We start from the raw sequence: 21,420 nt of genomic DNA, 5'->3' as shown, positions 1-21,420 counted from the left end.
ATCCTGTTCACTCTCTGTGCCTTTTTGATCCTGTTCACTCTCTGTGCCTTTTTGATCCTGTTCACTCTCTGTGCCTTTTTGATCCTGTTCACTCTCTGTGCCTTTTTGATCCTGTTCACTCTCTGTGCCTTTTTGATCCTGTTCACTCTCTGTGCCTTTTTGATCCTGTTCACTCTCTGTGCCTTTTTGATCCTGTTCACTCTCTGTGCCTTTTTGATCCTGTTCACTCTCTGTGCCTTTTTGATCCTGTTCACTCTCTGTGCCTTTTTGATCCTGTTCACTCTCTGTGCCTTTTTGATCCTGTTCACTCTCTGTGCCTTTTTGATCCTGTTCACTCTCAGTGCCTTTTTGATCCTTTTCACTCTCAGTGCCTTTTTGATCCTTTTCACTCTTTGTGCCTTTTTGATCCTTTTCACTCTTTGTGCCTTTTTGATCCTTTTCATTCTTTGTGCCTTTTTGATCCTTTTCACTCTGTGCCTTTTTGATCCTTTTCATTCTTTGTGTCTTTTTAATGTTTTCACCTTGTGCCTTTTTGATGTTTTCACGTGCCTTTTTGATCCTTTTCACTCGTTGTGCCTTTTTGATTCTTTTCACTCTTTGTGCCTTTTTGATCCTTTTCACTCTTTGTGCCTTTTTGATCCTTTTCACTCTTTGTGCCTTTTTGATCCTTTTCACTCTTTGTGCCTTTTTGATCCTTTTCACTCTTTGTGCCTTTTTGATCCTTTTCACTCTTTGTGCCTTTTTGATCCTTTTCACTCTTTGTGCCTTTTTGATCCTTTTCACTCTTTGTGCCTTTTTGATCCTTTTCACTCTTTGTGCCTTTTTTTATGTTTTCACCTTTTGTGCCTTTTTAATGTTTTCACCTTTTGTGCCTTTTTAATGTTTTCACCTTTTGTGCCTTCTGATGTTTTTCACCTTTTGTGCCTTTTTGATCTTTTTCATCCTGAGTGTTTGTCCTCCTGTTTTCCTCCTTGCGCTCACACTTTTTTTCCAACTTTTTTCCTCGTGGTACATGCTGTGCCTCCTTCCCACGCTCCGCTTTCTGCATTCCACCTTTCGTATTCTCCCCTGCTTCTTACCTGTTCCTTCGTGAAATGCCACTCATTCCCACAATCCAGATGAGCACAGCGAAGTGCCTCCAGTGATCCTCCTCTCTCCCAGGACCTAGTTGATGGCAGATCCAGTGCGTACCAGCCACTAAGCAGGTGCCCGTGCCCAGGCCCGGCCTTCCCTGAACTTAGCAGATACTAGTCCTCCTACCAGTGTAGGCCCTCGTGGACCCAATTCAAGCGCCATGAGGCTCCTGCCTCTTCTCCTGCTCTCATTCTCTTTCACTCTGCCTCGTGCCTTCTACCTTTCTCTTCCTGTATTTTGCACTCTGCTCTCCATTCTTTTGGCTTTAACTCCTAAAACATATGCCTTCCACTCTCTGGTTGCTTGGTCTGTGAATTTTTCACTTGTTGCACTTTTCCGTTTGTGCCTTTTTGCACTTTTTTGAACCCTTTATGCCTTTTTCATCCTTTGCGCCTTTTTGCTCTTTTTAACCCTTTTTGCTCTTTTTCATCCTTCGTGCATTTTTGGCCTTTAACGTGTGACCTCTAATTCCACCTAGAAGACAGGAATGGCCCCAGGTCTATTGTACTACTCAAAAGCCTAGGAAACCTCGGACTGACAACATGTCGTTGGACCCACACACTCCACCGAACACACCCTCAACCCCATTTTTGCTTCCTTCAACTGCATCAAAATCACTGCAACTGCAACCACACCTCTCACCTGCATCGATCATAGCATACTCTACTTTAAAATTAACAACCCTTGCCAAAGAACACCCACGACTACAAGCCTGGCCAGACGAAGCTTGAGCAGCATCTCAGAATCAAACTAGTCCTACACCCTGCACGTGAACCAACCCAACTCCACCAAAGACCTAAGAACAACATCAAACTGCTCAACGTGTAGATTACAGAATGCACAGACTCACTGGAACCCCATAAACATAAACAAATGAGAACCTATAGGGAGGCTGCTGGTACACGGAGGAACTCCGCTCAACCATACAACACAGCAAACAACTGAAGAGAAGACAGACAACGAATCACAACGAAAACGATAAGGATACTTACAAAGCAGCACTGAGACAATACCATCAGTACATCAGAGAAACCAAGAAGGTAGCTCTGGTAGAGCACACTGACAACAACTCCAACAGCTGTAAAGATTTTGCCTCAGCCGCAAACACCAACCCTCTCATAAAAATCATGCCATAACCTTTCTGAAATTTTCAGCAACATAAAAAAAACCAGAACAACTTTGACCCTAAACCCTTCTACCTTCACCTCCAATGTTACTTCAAATAATCATGAACACCCTCCGACTACATGGGAAACCATTACTGGGGAAGAAACTGCCAATATCATGAAGACCATCCACTCTGGTGCACCAACAGACCCCTGTCCCCACCACATCTACAACTTAGGTCTCTCCCCAATCATATTTTCTCACCTGCATCCTGAATAACTCCTACATCACTGCAACGATCCCAGATGCGGGAAAACGTGATGGTCAACGCCCTGCTTTTTAAACAAACAAAAAAAGCGCACTAGCAGACTCCAAGCAGCTAGCAAACTACTGTACGATCTCCCTTCTCCCCTAACCAGCAGAGGTCATCGAAAGGGAATTCAACAAGCAACTTGCCCATTACCTCAACACACACCAACTCCTAGACACCAACCAATTAGGGTTCTGGGCCAATCACAGCACAGAGGCTGCCCACATCCCAGCAAGATAAATCGGGATAATAGCAACTGAGGAGAAAAACAGCGGACTTCAGACAGTCTGATCTCTTAGCAGCATTCAACATGGTCTCCTACTGCACTCTGATCAGAAGAATACATAAAACAAGCATTCAAGGACCAGTCTTCAATTGGTTCTGCTCATTCCTCACAAGAAGAATACAAAAGTCAATCTGTCACCCTACACATATGAAGCCAAGGACATCATTTGTGGAGTTTTGCAAGGATCATCTCTCAGTCCGACCTGAACACCTATATGACCCCACTGGCAGACCTAATCAGAAGACACAGGATGAACATACTTTCCTATGCAGACAATACCCAACTAATTCCCTCTCTGCCAGACAAAACCCCAGTGAAAAAAAACTAGTTTGCGACTTATATGACACCAGTAGCCACTGGGATGAGAGCCAACTGCCTCAAGTTTAAATTGGACAAAACAAAAGTGGTGATATTTCAAAGAAAAACCTCTGTCTGGGATTCTACTGGTGGCTGGCAGACCTCTGCTCCACACCCACCCCAACAACCAACACCAGAAACCTAGGAATCATCACACATGACAAGCTCAACCCAAGTAAATGCAGTGACCTCCACCTGTTTTCACATCTGGAGGATGCTGTGAATAATCATCATCTTGAAATGGCTACCAGCGAAACTGTCTGAGAGGCCCTGATATCCATCAGACTTGACTACAGCAACACACTGAACGTAGAGATCACTAAACAGCTACTGAAAAGGCTACAAACCATCCATGCTGTAGCAGCAAGACTCAACTTAACTCAACCCACCCACATCACCCCAGACCTCAGGAAACTTTACAAGCTCCCCATACTCAAACGCATATAGTTTAAACTCCTTGCAAATGCAAAGCCCTGCACAACACAGGCCCCGTCTAGCTCAACCGCCGTGTACACTTCAGTCAACCTCCCAGTCACCTCTGCTCTGCCAAACCCTCACTAGCTCATGTACCAGGCACACACAAAAACAGGGCTGGTGATTGTGCCTTCTCCCACATCGCCCCAAAAATATGGAATGACCTCCGAAGGCACATCTGATCCTCCTCATCTCTTCTCAAGTTCTGAAAGAAGCTGAAGACTTGGCTTTTCGAATAATCACACCAGATAGACAACAGTGTTTCCACCTACTAAATGTCTGGATACCCTTACAGGTGATTAGGGAACTATACAAATAAACATAACCTGTTTATCCTGTTCCATTATTGTTTGGCATGCTGGCATCTGTAATTTTGTTTTGCCACTTAAAAATCAACATAACATGTGTTTGTAAAGTACAAGTGTACTCTGAGCATTTTGACACTGCTCATTTCAAAGACCTTAGAAAGATGAAAGGATGATGGTCTGCCACAAGAGAGCTAGTGTGATCTGTAGCAAAGACCAAAAAAGGCATTCCGGGGAACATGGACAGAAGGTGCATGCCTATCTGCTTTCACTGGGGTTCACTAAAAATGTGCCCAAGTCACACCAACTCCCTCTCATACACTCCCTTTCATCAGAGCTGTTCTGGACACAGTGCAGTTTCGGGCTTAGACTCCTGAGCGGCAAGTCCAGGATATTCAGGTTATGATGTCGATATTTGAGCCTCTTTCTTGGATTTCGGTGAGAACGACTCTGAGGCTCTTAGGCCTCATGGCCCCCTGCATACGGTTGGTGAAACTTGACGGATAGCATATGTGGACTTTGCAGTGGGACCTGAAGTTCCAGTGGGCGCAGCATCAAAGGAATCCCTCCAACATGGTCCAGATCTCGGTGGAACTGCACAAGACCTACAGTGTTGGTTAACAAACCACGTTTGGGCCACGCCCTCCCACAACCAGATCTGACATTAGTGACAGATGTGTCACTCCTGGGATGGGGCGGCCATCTGGAAGAGGTGGAGATCCAAGTAATCTGGTCTCTAGTGGAAACAGGACTCCACATCAACATGCTGGAGCTCTGTGCAATCCGGCTGGCATTGAAAGCATTTTTTCCCCTCTATCAAGGAACAGGTGGATCAAGTGTTCATGAACAACTCCACCGCCATGTGGTACTGCAACAAGCAGGGCAGGGTGGGGTTGTGGACCCTTTGTCACTAGGCTCTGTAAAAGGCTTGAACAGCAGGGCATAGCCTTGGTGGTTCAGCATCTGGCGGGCTCTCTAAATGCCAGAGCAGACGAACCTAGACAAAAATGTCTAGCAGATTATGTATGGCATCTCCATCCAGAGGTGGCACAAGGTCTTTTTCGACAGTGGGTAGAGCCTTGGTTAGATCTGTTTGCCCCCGCCGAGAACCCGCAATGTCAGCAGTTTAGTATGTTGGAGTTTTCAAGGCGGCAATCACTCAGACGCTTTTAGTCTCAAGTGGAGTTCAGACCTCCTGTATGCCTTTCTGACCATACCACTCCGGCCTAGAGTTCTCAAGAAGATCAGGAACGACCAGGCCCACGTCATACTTGTGGCTCCAGATCTTCTATTGCAGCAGCAGGGGAGGGCTTGTCACCCAAACCTGTCCACTCTCTGCCTTCTTGCATGTAGATTGAGTGGTGACAGTTGAGAGCTTTTGACAACCCTGCCGAAGTCTGTAACCTAATTTTGAAAGCCAGGCGTCCCTCCACCAAAGTGGTATACACCGGTCGTTGGAAGAAATTTGTGGTATGATGCACAAACAAGTATGCTGACCCCCTTTCTGCTGCTCTCTCTTAGCTCCTATTGTATATATTTTCCCTTGACCACCAGGGTTCTGCTTTGGGCACTCTTTAGTGATATCGGTCTTCCATTTCATCTGTTGTCTGATCAATCTTCTTTGTTTAAGTCCCCTTTTGTACATAGGTTCCTCCAAGGTATTACACATTTCTTTCCTACATCCCCATTCATTATGACTCTGAATTTGGTTCTGACTTTTTTGATGTGCGCTCCTTTTGAGCCTCTCCACAACTGTCTTGTCAAGCTTCTAGCGTTGAAAACAGCCTTCCTTATGGCAATTACATCTGCCCACAGAGCGAGTGAGCTGCAGGCCTCATCAGCTAAGCCACCATACCTTTTCCATCTATCCTGACAAGTGGTGCTTCGTACTAAGGCCTCTTAAGCCAAAAGTGGTCATGCCCTTTCAAGTAGGCCAATCCATCACCTTGACTATTTTTTTGCACACCCCATATCCTTCTAAGGTAGAGGATAGACTCCACGACCTTGACCCAAAAAGAGCATTGGCATTTTAACTTGATCATACAAAAGAGTTCCGCATGGATGGCCTACTCTTTGTATGGTATGTGGGTGCAAAGAATGGTTGGGCAGAGCAGAAGCAGACTATCTCCAAATGGGTCGTAGGCTGCATTAAGATGTGCTGCACACTGGCCAAAAAACAACAATCCCCCAGAAGAGTTTGCTGAAACTGGTTTGCAGACCCTCCTATGGGGATGGTATTGCTTGGGTATATATTTAAATATAAGGAATATGCAGCTAAAAGTCTATGAGATGGAGAAGCTACTTATTTTTGGTAATGCCTTATCTGGAAGAGATTATATCTAGCTGAAGATTCCTTACCGACCCATCCATTCTCCCCGCACTGTGATCTAATTTCTAGGGTCAAGGACTCCCGTTTTAGGCGTTAGGTTTGACACACTAAGTGTTCTTCATGTCACAGCGATTTTGGCATGGAAAGTCCTGAAAAGAAACCCACGTTGGTGTGCCTAAGTGGGACCCACAAGGCGATTTCTGGTTTAGACAATGCTGACAACGGAGGCAGAGCCACTTGATGCCACCTACTGGCAGGGGTACTGCTCACGATAATCTTCTGGACCAAGTCTGACGCCTGGGGAGAATTCAAAGGTAAGGAATCTGCAGGCAGATATAACCTCTACCAGGTAGGGCGCTACAAAGGCTTTCCCTCCCACTGCATGTTCTATTGTTGTACCAAGGCAGGATATTTGTCACTCTCCACTTCCATCCTAGAACTTCAGTAAGAAAGCTGAAGGGCTAGGGGCAGAGGGGGTCTCACTCCTGTAGCAGCTTTAGCCATACTACTGACTCATTTTGGCAGCTGAAGGTTAAAAGTGGGGAAAAGGGAGGGAACTACAGAATGTAAACATTGCTCCAACAGGTGTGTCTGCTCCTGTTTATGGCATCGATCTGTTCCCAAAGAAAGGATTAGAGAGATGGCTGAATGGGTCTCATTTCTAGACATCTTAAATTCACAATTGAGAACCTAATGTAATGATAAATCTCTAGATGTATGCCATCACCAGGATCCTATGGATGGGCCTTTCCAGTCACGGGCTCAGCTTCATTGACAGTAAACCAATAAAGTCTAAGAATCAGTGTACTGGACCTAAATCCCTGGACCTGCTCAGACACATTCACCACATGGTTAAACAACTCTGGATAATGTGGGAAAAGCCTCATCTGTGGTATTCAAATAGAGTCCAACATATTGTGTATCAGATCTCAGTATCAATTGGTGCTCACACCGACACAATTAGCAATTCTAACTAACTGTCTGATGAACTTCTAGTTGTAACGGTGTGAGCACTCACAGTTCAAATGGTCTGTAATGTGAAATTTACGTGTATAAGGGTGTTGCAGACAGGTTCTCACAAGTATTCATTCTAGTTAAGAATGATACTCACAGAACCATCTTTTAATGGGCATAAACTGTTTGTTCTGTGCTATATAATGTGTTACCTGAGAAGCCAGGGAAAAGATCTTTTGGGGGTAGCAAGTGAAAACTATGGTGACCCTTGCAACCATGTTCATTTTTTTTCCAGAGCCCAGCAAAGGAAATTGGTTAGTGCGTTTTTTATATGAAGGTCATCACTAAAGAGCCATCTCCAAACTTGAATGATACAGATTGATTCAAAGCGGCAGTACTATCATCAATACACTTAACTCGAGAAAACACCCTGGCAGGAACAGTATCTTTATATTCTGTAGAAGAAATGCAGCATACAGAGGCCTTTGGAGTAGCTGAATATGTATCCCATGAACCCCTGATCACAGGGAGAACACAGAAGGGGAATGTGGTTTGAATACCTATGTAAGGAGTGAGACCGCATGAGGAACAACCCCCAATAATTCTTAATGCAGAATGAGACTTGAATAAAGGGTAACCTTTATCTTTCACCTGGTTGTTACAATAGAGACGGAGGGAGCTTGGGGAGTTTCTTCAACTCAACTTCTGAATGTGGTAATGAAAAATCACACTTTAATCAAGATGACATTTGTGTATAGTCATATTGACGGTATTCAAACAAGCACGAACATTAATATGAGCTAATTACATCGCTTGACCTATCTGTTATTTAAAAACAAATGTATACTTTCCTAGGTAGACTATTAAAAAAACATGAGATCTACCTTTGAGTTGTACTGTAGCAGCAGAGTATGGAGATGTTCCCAGCGCTGCCGCTGAAATCAGAAAACATGGAGAAGAGATTAATATATTGTTTTTGAAAGTATTACATTGAAGCACGTTTTTCTCCGAGACTCTTAAAAGTTCTTCATATGTTCTAGAGAAGGTGAATTTAAGTTAAACATGGTAACTTAATAATTACATCATCCAATCATAACAATAATCTAGAATCAAGTTTAAAAACAGCAAAAATATTCACTGAATATTCGTTAGAAATATCACTGCCACAAGGTCCTCCACACACAACAAACTATTGCAAACTGTTTTCTACAAATGCCAGTGACTCTATCCTTATTCAAGCCTGGCAAATTTTTTATTTCAGCAGTCCAGATCTTATTTGGTTAGAATAGGAAAATAAATACATAAAGTACATATCTATTTTCAGATCTGTAAACGTTCAAATGAAAAACAAATTCAATACTGCCAGGTTATACTCTATGAAATTAAAAAACATAACCATGTAATCAGTTACAATGGGCGACGTCCAAATATCGTCCAAAATCTTTTGTGCATTTTGACTTTCGAGTATTTCTTCAATGCCTCTTTTCTTGGAGGCATACTCAAAAGGGAATCATACAGACCAGAACTAGTGTATTTCAAAATGAGAAGTTCTTTGAATAATTGATCAAAGCAACTCATAAAACAGAATTAAACCTGCACAGAAAAGGAACAAGCAACTGTCCTTCAACAAAAACTGGGGGAGCAGGTCCAAACCCATTACCTATTTTAGTCTAGGTTTGTAATCATTATCTTTACTCGTAACCCAGAAATGCATACACCAAATACCAAATTGTAAGGCACTCATAAAGCCTGTTGCTCTCATCAGGGCAGAAAGAACATGGCTGAAGGCTGAACAGACTGCTTCAAATCAGAGAGGAGCCCAGCTACTATGTTAATTTAGAAGGCCTAAGAAATAAAGATAGCATAATAAAGATAAAGATGACATCATGAACGCAGAGTCAGATGCAGGCTGTGGGAGGGAAATGGACAAACTGGATCAAGCAGTAAAGGAAACCAATCAACAAAGGACAGTAATGAGAGAGGGGGAGGGAGGTAGAGCCGGTGTCATATCTCAGAGGGACTTCCCTTCAAACTATGTTACCAAAACCACAGTGATGCCACAGGCACAGTTCAATCAGAGGATGACTATTGGTAAGGACACTCCTACAAAAACAATACTGCTCATTTCTCAAACCCACATACTATCTTATGTCTGCATCGAGAATAATACAGACAAAACTATACTGCATTACAAACATTCCACTTCAGATTGTTACTCGCAGAATATCCAAGCAACTCTCCACAACAGGTTTAACAATGAGCGAGGCAGAGCAGCATATACCCTAATTTGGAGGATAAAGTTCAAACAATGGAGAAACAATCTCAGGGCTAGCAGCCCTAAGGACCTTCTCTGAAAGGTGTCGGGCCTGATAATATGAAAATACTTGTAAATAAGCAGGGCTTCTTACTTTTTGGTGATTTAATTTTTCATGAAAGATTTAGCATTAGTGCTATGGTAACTGGAAATCCCCCGCTACCAGTCCTTCAAACAGACCAAATGAAAGAGGTAAAAGGCATGGGAGAAAGAGGTCAATGGACAGGACAGGATGAATAGTGGGATGATATGTCTGGAAAGGGGCAGATAAATTATAAAAGATGTGCTGGTGCTTTCCTGGAATATAAATAGAGATCATCAGCAAGAATCATATACATATGGGAGGAGATGGAAACTCTTAATCCCCTTGTCTTCAAGAGATGCAGCTTCTCAAAAATTAGAGTAACAAATTAGGAAATCTAGGGTATAAGATACTAGCCACATCTTGTTTTAATGTACCGCAGCGTGGAGTTGCACTGGTTGCCCAGGACCAGTCTTGGATGCTAAGCAATGTTAAGACAGGCAGGCTTGGCTGGTAGGTTATTGCCCCGATTAAGAAAGGAGAACTCACCATTACTATCTGTATAGTCTATGCTATTATTAGCGGAGATCTATTAGCATTCAATCTACTTCTTAAGGAGTTACATCAGTGGCAGGACACAGTGCTGCTCTGTGGAAATGTCAATTTATTAATGGAACGAGGTCTGATTCTACAAGGCTCAAGGTATGTATAGAGCCAGCCACTTGTATGAACAAGTTAAGAAAAGCTTTGAAACAAATTACTGAATCCTATGCTTTGGCCGATGTAGCTAGGCTACACATTTTCGGCACCATTATTATCTATGCTGTTCTTCCACTTCTAACAGTAAAACTCAATCCTTGGATCGTATCTGATCATCATGCCCTTTTCCTTTACATCAGGACTAGTTATTTTAGAACTGAGACATCTCCATTCTGTTGGATGTACAATTGTAAGTTGCTATTGGATGCTTTTTTACACGTTTTATAAATTACAGTCTCCGTGAATTCATAGAACTTCATATCGGTTCAGCAGCAACCACAATCGCTGAGTTTTGCGATTCAACATGGAATGGCAGAAAGATTACTTGAAGAACTTTTACTTCTAAACTTCTCCAATTTGAAATAGAGTATTCATGTAGTTAAAAATGCTGATGAAAAAAAAAATGGAAAAAAAAAAAGATTTGGGATAAGTCGAGATCAAAAGTGCACCAGAAACAGAGCCTTTGCTTCTATAATGAATTCTCAATACAGCTAAATGAACAAGCTACTTACCTTCGGTAACAATTTATCTGGTAGAAACATACTCTAGTTGCAGATTCCTTACCTTAGAATTTCCCCAGGCATCAGTCTGGATCCAGAGGTTTTTCTTCGAGCAGTAGCCCTGCATGTCATTAGGAGGTGTTGGTCGACTCCGAGTCAGTCATTGGCGTTTAGGTTGCTGGATATCACATCGCAGGTCATAAATAGGCACCATCCCAGCGCGCGGACGATAGCTTGCCACCCCAGCGTGCTGACGTCAGTTTATTTTCTCGATTCGACTTTCCACACCATAAGCACGGAGCCATGAAGAACACTGATACTGGTGCGCCATAACTAGGGCCTTGGAAGGGAAGTCCCTGTCCCTAGAAATCAGCTCGCAGAGCAGGGAGGATGGGTGGGTGGGTCATTAAGGAATCGGCAACTAGTAGGTCTCTACCAGATACATCGTTACCGAAGATAAATAACTTGTTCATCTGATAGAGACTTCTAGTTGCACAATCCATACCTTAGAATAGATACCCAAGCAATACCACGCCAGTTGTGGGTCTGCGAACCAAGATCATACTAGAAAGTCGTGCAGGACCAAACGGCCAAAGCAGTCGTCCCTGCGGACCTGACTGTCCAAGGATTGTGATTGTACAAGGACGCCCTCGTCCCTGCCTGACAGGTATCCAGGACAGAAACTCCACGTGCTAACACAGTAGTTGCAGCTGTTGCCCTGGTATAGTGACCATGCAAACCTTCAGGTGGTTGCTTCTTAGCCAAAGCGTAACACATTTCAATGCAGAGAACAACCCATTGTGAGATGGTTCTCTTCTGCACTGCCCAACCTTTCTTCACGCCCACATAGCCCACAAAGAGTTTATCATCCAACCAGAACTCAAGCACAATTAAGGTAGCACGGCAATGAAAAGAAATGGACATCATGCAAAAGGGTGGTAATCGGACATCGACGCGCCACGATGGTGCCCATGTATGATCTGCAATGTCATATCCGGTGACCACGAACGCCACTTAAGGGCGCACAGGGGCACTGCTTGAGGAAAAATCTCCAGATCCAGATACCTGGGGAAATTTTAAGGTAAGGAATCTGCAACATGAGACTAGCAGATATTTGGTTTTCTACTACTGTGGGGTTGCTACTTTCCCAATTAAAAAAAAAAAAGCTGTTAATCAATAGAAAAGTTGGAGCTAAGCATCACCCACTGACCTGTAACTAAGATTCTCTGTAGCAGTTGTGGGCCCAGAATTGCCATATTCCTAAAGCTCAGAGCTGAAGTGCAGACAAGGCTTAGATCCTCTGTAGGTGCCCTCGACGAGTAGTTCACAACTTTAAGTTAAATCTTCTAAGTACCTCTGAGGTCCATGTTAGTGGAAACTTGACTTTGTCTAGTTCTATTTATCATGAGACTGAGCTAGACACCCTGAGGTCTAGGTAGTACTAAGCTTACATTGTCAACCGTAGTGCCCTTCATGTTTAACGTTTATCCCATTTCTCACCCCCCTGAAGATTATTTTCAATTGTATTGGGTAGATTTATCACCTCTGTCAACTGAGGCAACATCTGTTTTGTCATCAATGTCACCAGTGATATATGATCATATGTGATGTCACTAATCAAGACTACTGATTGTGCTATTAGTGATATCATGCCTGCAGTTATGAGCAATCTATTGTTTAAAAAATAAAAAAACGATCCCATATAAAACACTCAAAGCAACTACTCACACACAGATGCATAGCTGAGCTGATCCATGTTCTGCAGAACTGTCATGTCAAGGAGATGGAGACACTGCATACAAATCAAGTCAGCTGTGCTTACTGAAAGACTGAATAACTCACTAAGTAGCACATAGCCAAATATTTATGACTGTCACTTGTCCCAGAAATGCTGCAGTAGCAGCCGTTCCTCTCATTCAGTAAGCCTAGGTGGCTTACATAAGGCGTGCCAGCAGAGTGGGACTGCCCAAAAGGTAAGAGCATGACCTCACTAAACTCCTTGAGTATGTTAGGAGTTGCTCCAGCTCCCAGAAACACGGGGATGTGCAGAGTAGGCCCGGAAGCAGACTCCACTGAGGGAGAACTAGATGAACGATGATCCTTAGTCGGCCGAGGTGACGTCTAAGAGCACTTGCCTTTTTCGACTTCTTATGCCTCGACTTACCAGTTTGTCCCGAAGACTAGGTGGGACGACAAAGAAAGGGGGCTCTGTGACCAATATTAAGACCTTCCTCTTGACCGAGATCGAAACTTATGCGAAGCCGAGCGGCAGGCTGCCGTGAGCTTTAGGGACTACTCCCTGAAACCATTTAGATTCATGGCCCGGCACTCGGACCACAAATTCTGGTTGTGTTTGCCCTTAAACACCAAAAGGTACACAAGGTGCAGATCTGTCACAGACATCGCCCAATGACAAGACCCGCAGGGCCTGACCCGCAGGGCCTGACCCGGTCTTAGACAAAGACATCTCTTAACGCACCAGGAGTAAAAATACTCAAAGTTTTACCAAAAGACTAGTCAAAAAATGACTGAGGGGCAGCCCTTTCTTCAGATCAGCTCTGTCTGGCGCATAAAGAAAAGAACTGACATCAGCGTGCCTCAGTGGTGCCTATATAGGACCCGCAACATCATATCTGGCGCACTAGACAGATGCAGCGTCGATCGAGGCCATCTAATGGTGCGAAGGGGTACTGTAAGGAAATGCCTCCTTGGCATAGTTACCCCCTAACTTTTTGCCTTTGCTGATGCTAAATTTTGATTGAAAGTGTGCTGGGACCCTGCTAACCAGGCCCCAGCACCAGTGTTCTTTCCCTAAACTGTACCTTTGCTTCCCCAACTGGCACAGCCCTGGCACTCAGATAAGTCCCTTGTAACTGGTACCAAGGGCCCTGATGTCAGGGAAGGTCTCTAAGGGCTGCAGCATGTCTTAAGCCACCCTGGGGACCCCTCCCTCAGCATATGCACACTGACTCACAGCTTGTGTGTGCCGGTGGGTAGAAAATGACTAAGTCGACATGGCACTCCCCTCGGAGTGCCATGCCAACCTGACACTGCCTGTGGCATAGGTAAGTCAGCCCTCTAGCAAGCCTTACAGCCCTAAGGCAGGGTGCACTATACCACAGGTGAGGGTTTATGTGCATGAGCACTATGCCCTACAGTGTCTAAGCAAAACCTTAGACATTGTAAGTGGAGGGTAGTTATACGAGTATATGGTCGGGGAGTTTGTCAAACACAAGCTCCACAGTTCCATAATGGCTACACCGAAATCTGGGAAGTTTGGTATCAAACTTCTCAGCACAATAAATGCAGACCGATGGCAGTGTGCAATTTATTGTAACATGCACCCAAAGGGCATCTTAGAGATGCCCCCTGAATACCAATCCGACTTCTAGTGTGGGGCTGACCAGTTTCTTGCAGCCTGCCACAACCAGACAAGTTGCTGGCCACATGGGGAGAGTGGCTTTGTCACTCTGTGGCCAGGAACAAAGCCTGCACTGGGTGGAGGTGCTTCTCACCTCCCCCTGCAGCAACTGTAACACCTGGCGGTGAGCCTCAAAGGCTCACCCCCTTTGTTATAGCACCCCAGGGCATCCCAGCTAGTGGAGATGCCTGCCCCTCAGCCACTACCCCCACTTTTGGCGGCACGGCTGGAGGAGAAAATTAGGAAAACAAGGAGGAATCACCCACCAGTCAGGACAGCCCCTAAGGTGCCCTGAGCTGAGGTGACCCCTGCCTTTAGAAATCCTCCATCTTAGTTTTGGAGGATTCCCCCAATAGGATTAGGGATGTGCACCCCTCGCCACAGGGAGGAGGCACAAAGAGGGTGTAGCCACCCTCCAGGACAGTAGCCATTGGCTACTGCCCTCCCAGACCTAAACACATTCCTAAATTTAGTATTTAGGGGCACCCCAGAACCCAGGAAATCAAATTCCTGCAACCTGAACTACAATGAAGGACTGCTGACCTACAAGCCTGCAGAGACGACGGACGATGACAACTGCTTTGGCCCCAGCCCTACCGGCCTGTCTCCAGAGTCGAAAACCTGCAACCAGCAACACATCCAACAGGGACCAGCGACCTCTAAAGGCTCAGAGGACTGCCCTGACCCCCAGGACCAAGAAACTCCAGTGAGCAGCGGCTCTGCTCAACAACAGGTACATCTTTGCAACAAAGAAGCAACTTCCAAAGAACTCATTCTTCCCGCCGGAAGCTTGAGACTTCACACTCACCAGGCGTCCCCGGCTCGAGATCGAGAGAACAAACACCACAGGGAGGACTCCCCGGTGACTGCAAACCCGTGAGTAGCCCGAGAAGACCCCCCTGGACCCACACAGAAACACCTGCAAAGAGAATCCAGAGGCTCTCCCTGACCGCGACTGCCTGTAACAAGGGACCTGACACCTGGACCAAGCACTGCTCGCGCAGCCCCCAGGACCTGAAGGAACTGAACCTCAGTGCAAGAGTGACCCCCAGGCGGCCCTCTGCCCAGTCCAGGTGGTGGCAGTCCCGAGAAGCCGCCCCCGTGCCTGCCTGCCCCGCTAGAGTGACCCCCAGGTCTCTCCATTGTTTCCTATCTGAAACCTGACGCCTGCTTTGCACACTGCGACCGGCCGCCCCTGTGCCGCTGGGGGTGTGTTTGGTCTGCCCCCCCCCCCCGAGAACGCGGGTACTTACCTGCTAGCAGACTGGAACCAGAGCACCCCTGTTCTCCATAGGCGCCTATGTGTTTTGGGCACCTCTTTGACCTCTGCACCTGACTGGCCCTGAGCTGCTGGTGTGGTAACTTTGGGGTTGTCTTGAACCCCCAACGGTGGGCTGCCTATGCCAAGGAACTGAGACATGCAAGTGTTTTACTTACCTCACAATCTAACCATTACTTACCTCTCAAAGGAACTGTTGATTTTTGCACTGTGTCCACTTTTAAAATAGCTTATTGCCACTTTAACAAAGACTTTACATGATATTGTTTTCATTCAAAGTTCCTAAAGTATCTAAGTGAAGTACCTTACATTTAAAGTATTAACTGTAAATCTTGAACCTGTGGTTTTAAAAATAACCTAAGAAAGTATTTTTTTCAATATAAAAACCTATTAGCCCGGAGTAAGTCTTGAGTGTGTGTTCCTCATTAATTGCCTGTGTGTGTACAACAAATGCTTAACATTACCCTCTGATAAGCCTACTGCTCGACCACACTACCACCAAATAGAGCATTAGAATTATCTAATTTTGCTACTATCTTCCCTCTAAGGGGAACCCTTGGACTCTGTGCACACTATTTCTTACTTTGAAATAGTATATACAGAGCCAACTTCCTACAGGTACTGCTGGAGAAAATATCTCTGCATCCAGACTGATGCGTGGAGAAACCCTAAAGGTAAGGAATCTGCAACTAGATGTCCCTCTCAGATATTTATTATAATTGTACCTTGGGAATATTTTTGTAGGGGATTTGGTAAACCTATTGAAAACACACTGTGCATGCAGTCAAAAGATGTACATACCTAATAGGTAGAAATCAAATAAAGGTGCATCTTAAGCGTTATAAAAGGAGACGTGAAAACCTATATGAAAACCCTTTTAAGAAACATCTCAACGGGGTGACGGGAATATAAAGATTGATCAAGCAAATAAATAAAAGGTTGATATGGAACTTACCGCTGCCCAAAGCTAAGCCAGGCCCAGAGATAAAACAAACAAAAGGAAATAAGACGTGTAAGTCTGCAGAGGGTCAACATCAATATCCTCACACCAGGTGACAAACAGACCAAAGGCCAGAACAGAGAGACTGTCACAGAGCAGCTAGAATATCATTCACCACCTCTGGGGGACGATCAAACCCGCTCAGGTAGATTCTGCTTAAACTGCACACATGGAGGCGTAGATTGTCAAGGTTCAGATACAAAGCGCTTCAGAATCATCAAATTGGAGTACCATACTTTTCAAGTCCAGTCCAAGGGTATCAGGGTGAGATGCAGCCTAACTCTTCTGAACAAATCAGGCAAAGGACAAAACACGATAAGTAGACAGGAGTTCCATTGAATGGAAAGTGGGTGTCCTATAAAGTCCTGAGGGGATAGCTCCAGGGTGCAAAAGGATGGGAACTGCTCATTTTTAGAAGCAAGAACAGATGTACCAAGGACACAATCCAGTGAGCTAACACACCAGTGCCACTTCCAGAAGCAGGTGTGTTCGTAATCAGCAAGATGACATTGGCTTTGTCCCCTCTGATATTCAAGGAATCCACCAAGTGACTGACTACAGGCAAAGGGTGTGGAACCCACACTACCTTGATTGTTGTAGTAACACTAGACAGCTGTGTAGCCCATTAGTGCCTGGACAGACCTTCCCTTATGAGAATCACATCAGCTCGAGAAAAATAAAGTGGTGGTGGTGCTCCATCGGAGACCGGATTCCACTTATCTCCACTTTACACTAATCACCTCCCCAGCCCAGAGAAGACCTGTCCATTACTACTGTAAGTTCTGGAAGGAAAGTGGAGGAAAGGCGTACAGGAGTCCTGTGCTCCACTCTAGCCTGAAAACATCTCCTAGAGAGTGCTTTCTTGGGGGGTAAACGTTTTGACTCTGCACATTATAAACAGTGGCAAAAACATCTACCCAGGCTTCTACCCACTGGTGGAAGATTCCCTGCACTACCTCAGGATGTAGTTGCTATTTGTGATTCGCCAAGCGTCTTTTACTGAGTGCATCTGCTCTGGTGTTCAAAGATCCCGCCATTCAACTCCAAAGGCGAATATCCTCTTGACAAATGACCTAGGATCCTACTCGCCCTGCTTGTTGCAGTGCTACGTGGAGGTGAGGTCTGTAACAACACACCCAACATACTGATATAGAATAGGGTTTCTAACAGAGAAAAAAAGAGTCCTCTGAACTCCACCTCTCCCAGATGACCGCCCAAAACTCATCAGCGATGCATCTATCACCACCATCAACTCTGAGTGCGGAAGAGAGAGGGTTTTGTAGATGGAAATTCTTTTGCAGTCTCTTCTGAAACCTAGATGGAACTTGTACCGAATGCTTGGCCTAAGAAATCAGTGGTGTCCAATCCAGATCAACTGACAAATTTAGCTGAATCCTGCCCTTCCTGAACTGTTTGAGATTGGGAGGGCCGAAGGTCTTCAGGGACTGACTGCAAGACCTCACGGACCACGTCCCAAAAGGCATGAACATATCAGCCAAGCAAACAACAAGCTGCGATCGACTTCAAGGTTAGGTTGGCTAAGGAGAATATTACTTTTCGGAATGCAGCAATCCTTTTCAAATGGGGTGTCAGGGCAGGGGTTTGTTGGCGGGATGATTGGGTAGGTGGTGGGGCTTGGGGGGGTGGGGGGGGGGGGAAGAGTTGGGAACCACCTTGTTAATAGGGACTTGAACTAGCAGACTCTGAGAAGTGAGAAGTGACTCACAGAAGCAGCATCAGGGCCACCTGGTGCAGACCTATGGCAGGGAACTCAAAGCAGTTTCGAGGGGCACAGATAGTGCAGAGGATGCATCCCCCAGCAGTGACACAACTGGGAACCCCTTGGATCATTGGGGCCCAAAGGTATTCAGTAGGAACCGTCCAAAGATGCCCAACATCCTCCCCAAAAGCCTCCATCTGTTGCAGCATCGCAAATGACTATGGGAATTCAAGGCGCATTGGGACCAATTGTGGAACCAGCTGTTCTGTGGATCAAGAGTGAGTAGAGGCGACATGCCGATGCCCTTGTGACTTCTCTGAAGGTAGAGAGTGGCTATCCTGCTTTTCCTCGGACTTACCTGAATATTTTGACAAAGACAACAACCTCACAGGAGTGACTTATGCAGCAGATCCACGCTCCCGAATTCGAACAAGAGTGGGACTTGGGTAGTTTCTTCCAGTGTTCAGGGGCGTACAGCTTCACTTCACTTTTCCAGATCGCCTTTGGGTTCATGAAGGTGCATTCCGCACACAACCTGGTAGTCGTGTCAAGAGCACAAACAAGGGCATAACTCATTTAGGCATGTAACAGATATTTGTTTGCATGGCTCAGGTCCTGTAGTCTTTGGAGGGACATAGTCCCCTTGCGCAATAACTGTAATTTTTTAGAATAATCTTGACAAAAGAATGTCAACGATGAAAAAAAAGCACAGCAAAGCTCTGGATCTGTGTCTGAAAGTATGGAAGGAAAGGAATATGCATCAACATGCATGAGTGGTGCCTATATCAGCTCTGCTTGATCACTCACAGGACAGAACGAGGATGATACTGTTGCATGACGCCACCTGCTGGTGTGCAGGATCACTGATGTTAAAAACTTCCAGATCTGTCTGCCACCTAGGAATTATTCTAAAGATGAAGAATCTGCTGTTAAATAGAATAGCCACCAAAAAGTATTCAACCTGTTCATCTTGCACATCACCTCCCCATTTCAGATCCTTATCAAGACCTTTATCATAGAATTTGCACAAAAACACCAAACTCCGGTTCTTAAAGTCCCTTATGTAACTGGGAAGACGATTGGGGGGACTCATTGTTATATTTTTTAACTGCGATATAGCATCACAATTGTTTGATATACAAACTAGAAACTACCGGAGATAATACATTTTTATATTCATTTTGTGCGTAAGCAGGATTCTAGAGAAAAATAGATTGTGGACAAATGTTAAGGGTATATAAAATACTTATACAAAACGACTAAAGAGTAAGTACTACAATTCAAACATTTCTTCAACAACCAAATGTGAACGGTTGAAAGAACAAGTTAGCATGCAACAACTCTTCCATATACGGAGCAAAATTTCAATTATTTTAGTGACTGTCTTCCCAAGTTTTTTTTAAACACTTCCCTTACAAAAAAAGCATCTCAAAGTGGCACAATAAACTCGTAACACTTACGTAATGTGCGTTTCCTTTTGTTCTTTAGCTTTCTTCTTTTACTGATAGATGCCTTGGAAGGGGATTCTTCTTTAGCTTTTGGTTGACTTGAAACCTTTGAGGAATTCTGCTGACTGAAGTGAGTAGGTACATGTCGTGCTAATCCCCCCTGAGAGGCAAAACTTGCATTGCAACCTCCAACCACACACTAGAGAAAGTAGACAAAGAGGGCAAAATAGATTTATATGCCTTATACACAGCCAAATTTCCACCCACATGTCTGATACCTTAACCAAGGAGATACACTTCTGCATATCAAAATATACTTAAAGCAATTTTGGTTTTCTGAGGTCCAAGTGTGATTTCTAGTTTCAATCTCGATATTAAGACTTGCTTATTTCTTCCACTTTTCATCCCTGTCCTTCAAATAGCCACAAATAAAAATTGACAAGACTTTTGGCAGTCAGACGTTTTTAAAAAGTGAATGCACTGATTTTAAGCCAACACACAAAAGGTAATAAAAGCAATGCTTGCAAATATTCTAAACTACAGACAACTGCTTAAGTAGCTTTTTAACACATTTGTTTCCTACTAATTATTAGAAGGAATGCTATGCTACTGCAGATCTCAATGCAATTGCCTATAAATACATCATATAACCACTACAACAAAAACAACTAAGTTACCTTCAGTAGTCATCTTTCTGGGGTACACATTATCTATTTGTAGATTTTTCACGTTTTCAATCTCCTCTATGCACCACACTGGATTCGAAAAAATTTAAATAGCTTTCCTGTGCTGACAGGTGACGTTCGACTTCGCCTCAACAATGGGACCCACTCTGGCAATGTCATCACTTAAGTCCTAAAAGCATCATCCCGGTACACAGGCATCTGTTTCTCTCCGTATTTTCCACACCCAAGAGACAGATGAAAAAAACTATATTGATAATATATGTAATGCATCTTCTGATCACACTGATGAAACTAAAGCAGTGCTCCCACGTATTCCGTCGGTCACAGCAAGCCTCGTTCTGCAGCAGAACGGGAGGAAACCCGATGATGAAGCATGCCACCAAGGGTTAACCCTGGTGGGTGAGGGTTTTTCACAACAAAAATAACTTTTTGCTACCCTGTGGATGTTCCTTTGGGCTGGGCCTTTTTGTAAAATTGTATAACCTTTGGAAGAGACAAGCCTTGCAATAGTGAAAACAAATTTGGCAGTATTTCACTATCATGACATGTAAAACACAACAGTACATGACCTACCTTTTAAATACATTGCACCCTGCCCATGGGGCTGCCTTGGGCCTATCTTAGGGGTGACTTACATGTAGTAAATGGGAAGGTTTGGGCCTGGCAAGTGGATACACTTGTCAGGTCGAACTGGTAGTGCAAAACTGCACACACAGACACAGCAGAGGTAAGTCCGAGAGATGTTTACAGGCCTACTCGTGTGGGTAGCACAATCAGTGTTGCAGACCCACTGGCAGCATTTGATTTACAGGCAGTGGGCACACATGGTACACTTTACTAGGGACTTACTAGTAAATCAAATATGCCAATCAAGGATAAATCAAACATCAATACAATTTAGAAAGAGAGCATATGCACTTTAGCACTGGTTTGTAGTGGTAAAGTGCCCAGAGTCCTAATGCCAACAAAAAACACTCACAAAAATTAAGAGGCAGTCTTTAAACTCCAGCCTGGG

The 21,420-nt window shown here is 44.5% G+C and overlaps 1 protein-coding gene across 3 annotated transcripts in view; it reads right to left on the bottom strand.

Annotated features, from left to right (window-relative positions):
- The window catches only part of AEBP2 (AE binding protein 2), a 213,341-nt gene that overhangs the window by 105,868 nt on the left and 86,053 nt on the right, over window positions 1-21,420 (bottom strand). For all 3 annotated transcript variants that reach the window (XM_069228516.1, XM_069228517.1, XM_069228515.1), the window contains exons 4-5: window positions 19,732-19,918; window positions 8,141-8,191 (exon numbers count right to left, since the gene is read on the bottom strand). In XM_069228516.1, coding sequence (XP_069084617.1) covers window positions 8,141-8,191; window positions 19,732-19,918 — 238 coding nt within the window. The remainder of the gene's footprint in view (window positions 1-8,140; window positions 8,192-19,731; window positions 19,919-21,420) is intronic.

The sequence above is a fragment of the Pleurodeles waltl genome, chromosome 4_1 (genome assembly GCF_031143425.1).
Source record: "Pleurodeles waltl isolate 20211129_DDA chromosome 4_1, aPleWal1.hap1.20221129, whole genome shotgun sequence".
NCBI lineage: Eukaryota > Metazoa > Chordata > Amphibia > Caudata > Salamandridae > Pleurodeles > Pleurodeles waltl.
This window is presented reverse-complemented; position numbering and strand designations above follow the sequence as displayed.